Raw genomic sequence first — 5,516 nt, 5'->3', positions numbered from 1 at the left:
CGGGGGACCCGGAGCGAGCCCGGCGGGGCCATGGCCACCGGTAGCATCACCACGCTGCCCGCCCTGCCCGAGAGCAGCGACGGCGGCGCCTTCCCGTCCGGCCACTTCAGGGACCCGAAGCGGCTCTACTGCAAAAACGGAGGTTTCTTCCTGCGCATCCACCCCGACGGCCGCGTGGACGGGGTCCGGGAGAAAAGCGACCCCCACGGTGAGTGCAGCGGGCGCCTCCCGCGCGCTTCTCGCTGCCCCGGGGGACCGGTGGTTCCCCCTCGCGGTCCTCTGAGGTTTCGGGTTCACCGCGCGCGCCCTCCTCCCGGGAGCTGCGGTGTAGGGTTAGATGTCCCCAGAGCTTTGGGGTGCGCCAGTTTCTGCCAGTGAACTGGTCCCCTGGGCCGGAGCTGCAGGGTCTCCCATGGCGCAGCCCACCTATGGCGACGGGGCTGCAGGACTCCCGAGAGGTGAGCGGCTTTCAGAACCCCGCCGCCCTCGGCCCAGCCAGGAGGGACCGCTGCAGAAGTGCACGCTCTGTACGGGATGCTAGCCTTGCCACAGACTTGCCCCAAGTCCCAGGAGTGAGACCCCCGCGGCTTTCTGCACACCACTCGCACCCATTTGTATATCTTTCCGATTGCTGAAAGCTGAAAGCGTTGAAACAAAACAAAAACAAAGAAACAGTTCCCCTGGCTTTGTGTGAGTAGTGAAGAGTACAAACGCCTTTTTCCACCTGCATTTAATAGCTTTGGGACACTGAGGGACATTTCGTCCCAGAACACTTTTCTTATCCCTAAAGTGGCCGTAATATCTGCCCTGCAGAAGGTTTAAGGATGAAATGAGAATTACACCTCTGCTTTCCATAAAAAAACAAAGCAACCTATTTGTAGTTATAGCAATAGTCTTGACCTGACTCAGTTGTTCTCCAGCGCTAGGATTCTATCGGAATCACCTGGAGGGCTGTGACAGCTTGCTGGATCGAGTGCCCAGACTTTCTCTGAGTCTAGGCCTGGAGTTGGGACTGAACGATTGCTTTTCTAATAGGTTCCAGGTGATGCTGATCAGAGACCCACACCCGGAGAGCCACAGGTCTAGAGAAAAAGAGTATAAAGTGGGTCGGTTTACTGCTCTTGATGGCGTTTGGAATAAGAGTGTACTTAGAACCACAGTGTATTTTAATCTGCTCTGTAAATTTGTTTTAAACTTAGTGTTGTTATTCTTTCCTTTATGGGTCCCAGGAAAAGAATCTGATGCTCTGTTTGCCCCAGAAAAGAGCAGCCAGGGGTGCAGGGTTTCATTTTGGGGAGCTGTGTACGAACTGGCACTCCGTGCACTTTGGGAGTGGGCAGAGGAGAAAGTGCTACCATGGAACAAACAGTCGACCTAGGAATGGGAAATACACGTTAAAACTGTAGTTTTAAAGGCCAGGGTACAGGCCTTTAAAAAAGTAATTACAGCTCGGTGGCGCAGCGCCTGCCTAGCAAGCGCGAGGCCCCGAGTTCGATTCCCGGTACCAAAAAAAAAAAAAAAAAAAAGAAAATAGTGAAAATAAGACCAAAAAAAGTCCCTTTGGAAAAAAAAAAAGTAATTACATTTGCTTTCTAACTGATAGATACAAACATTTATTTATTTATTTAGTACTGGGGATTGAACTCTGGACCTTGCACTTGCCAGGCAGGCACGTACGCTGCTGAGTTATCGTCCCACTCCCTCATGGCGTTTTTATACATGATGATGCATTGTATAATGTTTAAACTAGGAGAAACATCTATTCACTTTTTTATGGTTAAAAACTCTAAAATCCTAGCTTATTGAAATATACATTATAGATACAACTGTATCACTACTGTACAATATAGTACATTAGAGCTTCTTGTTCTGATATACGTTAGGTCTTCATCACTTCCAAAGTAGGATCTAAGAAAAATGCAGGTCTTTACATTTTTAAAGGCCTATTATAATTTAAAAAATTATCAGTCACTTTATGCAATAAAAGTTTAAAAATGCTTGTAACTTAATGTAGAGTTAGTGCTATTTCTCTGTTCCAGTAGTTTCCTGCAAAAATACTTCTGTATTTGAAGTTTTGTTCTGCAGTTGTCTGCTAGATTAGCTCAACTGAATGCAGCAAGTTGCATACATATGTACAAGTTAGTTTTATTCTTTTCTGGTATCACAAACTTTTTTTTTTTCAAGCACATCTTGTGACTAATGGGCAGAAGAATTAACTTCCAAATTAGGTTCTTAGGAATTCATCTAATACTCTTAAAATACTTTATTCATTGAATCACTTTTTAATTGAAGCTGCTTGCCTTAGAATAAAACTATGCATTCGCTAGTGCATGGGGGATACTTGTGAACTGCATACCACATTATTACTCTTGTGAAAACAGCTGTTAACCTTTTCTTTCCAGCTCTGAATTGGGTTCCTTGTTTTAATCTTTGACTCAGTTAAATGGGAGTGATTTTGCCTCCCATGCTATATTTGACAGTATATGGAGACAGTTTTCATTATCCTTACCTGTGAGTGTCTTCCTGGGCAACATGGTGCTTCTGAGCGTCCCACAGCACATGGGGTAGTCTCCCTCCAAAAAATGTTCTGACTCCAAAACACCATTAATGCCAATGCTGAGAATCTTGCAAACTTTTAAAGAGCAAAAGATAGCATATTAAAAGTGGAATAACTCACCCAGATTTGTGTAGACTACTAATTTTTTTACTTTACTATATTTTTTTTTGGTTGAATTGATTTGCAGGGGAGGTTTATGTTTTTGTTTTTGATGCCAAGGACCAAACCCAGGGCTTCCAGCTTGCTAGACAAGCATTCTACCCCTGAGCCAAATCCCCAGCCCCTACTAATTTTTTAAAGAATACCTTTGGCCAGGTAATTGACAAGCATACAAATCCAACACTGATGAATTGGGACAATTTTTGTTTAGCCTAATCTAGATTTAAGTTAAATGCAGTTGGGTTTGCACACATGTAGATGATATATTCATACTTGACCAAATCAGGAGACTGATGGTGAAAATATAAGGAAAAAAATGAGTATGGCACATACTCATAAAATGTCCTCTTAACCACATGTTCCCCAAACAAGCCAGCCAGAAATTAAACATCGGAAGATGCAATTGGCCACAATTAACAGTGGCCACAATTTTCCACTGAATTATCAATTAGATATCTACACTTGTTAGGAGAGTTGAAAAGCTCATGGCCTCATTCCTTAACAGTTTGGTCCAATTGATCTGAAAACCTATCACTGGTGATTTATTCCTTTTGCATAATGCTTTCTGCCTAGATGTCTTCTAAAATGCAAGTACCTGAAAGGCTGAGTTCATTTGTGACATTTAGTGTGAATTAATTCTGAGTGTAGGTTCTTCACCCTGAGCTGACTGGAAGCAGTGGTTTGCACAGGGATGCTCTGAAGTCTATGGGATGAATGGTGGGGTACTGGATGGGGGGGTGGTCAGGAGAAGAAGAGGAGGATACTAGAGCAGGTGTGAGACAGGGACTGAAAAGAGAGGTGGAAGGTGAAGAAACACAAGAGTTTGCTTCATACTGGAGTATTCCCTTGAGTTTTCACTCAGAAGGCCCATTTTCTGGCATGTTTCTTAAGCCCTAGTCTAATCTGGTTAGCATGAGAGCCTTCAAAGAAGTAAGATGTTTCAGAAGAGAAGTGGATGCAGAGAATCTGCTTTGCTAGCATGTATACTACCTGCCTTTTGGTATCTGGTCTCGGCTGGCCTCCCCTACTGTCCAAGGGAATGTGTAGCAGGAAGGGTGGACTCAAAGCAGAGAGACATGTAGACTTTCAGGAGAGAACATTTTTTTTTCCTGTACAGCATGTACAACATGTGATAGAGCACAATGAATACAATGTATGCTGCTTATGTCCATGTGAGCATGAAATTTATTCCAGATGCTCTTATTTAGGGAAAAATGAAGGCAGTTATAAGTGCTGGATCTACCCTTGGGCTTCTCCCAACAGGTGGCTGCCTATTGGCCATGCTATTCCAGGCTTGAGTTGACACTGGCTTGGCCAGGCTGAGGGACCTGTCCAGTCTCATGTGGACCCAAGATGGGGTCCAGGTTGGCCTAGCCCTTGTGCCCTTTGCCATTGTTACATTCTGTACAGTGTCACTCATACAGAAACATGGGTGTGTGCTATTTAAATGGAGGCTTTAGACCTTCTAGCTCACCAGTCTCATTTTAGAAGAGCAAAGGGAACTTCAGAAAAGTAACCAGTTGCTGGGCATAGTGGCACATGCCTGGAATCCCAGCTCTAGGAAAATTGAGCAGGACTGTAAGTTTGAGTGCCACATGCAAAACTCAATGAGATCTTATACCAAGAAAAGGATTGGAGATGTATTTCTGTGTGAAAGCTCTGGACTCAGTCCCCAGTATGACAGATGGACAGACAGACAGACAGACAGACAGACAGACAGACAGACAGACAGTGTAGCCAGTTGCCTGTTACTTATTTGCTTGGCTGACCTTCTTGGCACCTGGCCCCTAGTTTCCTAGTTGTGTCCTCCTGCAGCCCTCCTTGCTATCTTCCATTCAGTCTTTGAACGTGGCCTCACTTTGGCTCCATAGACTGCCAAGTTCTAGATACTGAGATAGTGACCCCTCTGAGGAGTTTTTACTGGTTCACAGTTGCCTCAGTTGTCTCCAGTTGTATTTGGGTAAAGCTGCCTGACCTTCAGATAATCATTGCCCTTGAGTAAATGGAAACTTTTGTTTAATAATACTCAACCTGTCTTTGTTATGACCTTTGGTAATTTCTGGTCCCACTGATTTGCTTTAATAGGCATGCTATTTATCATAATTTATGTAATTTATTGCTATTTGTTTGCAGTAAACAAATGATGTCAGGCTCTAATAACTTATTTAAACCTGGAAATCATGTAACTGGTTTACCAATGAAAGGACAGTTCATTATGAGTCATTGATATTACCACACCTTGGGAGACATTTAAGATGATTTTGATGCCAAGCAACCTCAACCTCGGAAAGACATCATCCCTTCATGACATAGTCTGAGGGCTTTTGTTGTGTTCGTAAAATGGCCATTATATAATTAATTAGACATTAACAAGGGCATGACAATCAGGTTCTGTATGTGTTTTCCTTTTGACGTATGACCTCATTGTACAGAGATGGCCATAATTTTAAAGTTTAATTTGAAAATAGAATGTTACAGACGTAATAAAGAAAGCAAGAACAATAGGGACGGCCAAATAGCTCAGCAGATTAAAGCACCTACAAGCAGGTGCAGGGGCTGGGGGTTCAATCCCCGGGCCTGCTGTGCTGGCCCCACCCCTGGGGTGTGCTGAGATGGCAATTGAGACTGGATGTGGTGGCATGCGCCTGTAATCCCAGCTCTTGGGAGGCTGTAAACAGGCAGGTCACTATGAGTCTGATCTAGTAGTAAGACCCTGCACACCCTGTAGACCCTTCCCTAAAAATACAAAAGAAGAAGAAGAAGAAAGAAGAAAGAAGAAGAAGAAGAAGAAGAAGAAGAA

General features: G+C 44.1%; 1 protein-coding gene across 1 annotated transcript in view; it reads left to right on the top strand.

The window, feature by feature from the left end:
- The first annotated feature begins 6 nt into the window (after positions 1-6).
- The window catches only part of Fgf2 (fibroblast growth factor 2), a 76,674-nt gene continuing 71,164 nt past the window's right edge, over positions 7-5,516 (top strand). The window contains exon 1 of the mRNA XM_004646152.2: positions 7-208. Coding sequence (XP_004646209.1) covers positions 31-208 — 178 coding nt within the window. The 5' untranslated portion in view covers positions 7-30. The remainder of the gene's footprint in view (positions 209-5,516) is intronic.

The sequence above is a fragment of the Octodon degus genome, unplaced genomic scaffold, assembly GCF_000260255.1.
Source record: "Octodon degus isolate 3935 unplaced genomic scaffold, OctDeg1.0 scaffold00256, whole genome shotgun sequence".
In the NCBI taxonomy this organism is placed as follows: Eukaryota; Metazoa; Chordata; class Mammalia; order Rodentia; family Octodontidae; genus Octodon; species Octodon degus.
The sequence above is the reverse complement of the archived record's forward strand: the minus strand, read 5'-3'. Positions and strand labels throughout refer to the sequence as shown.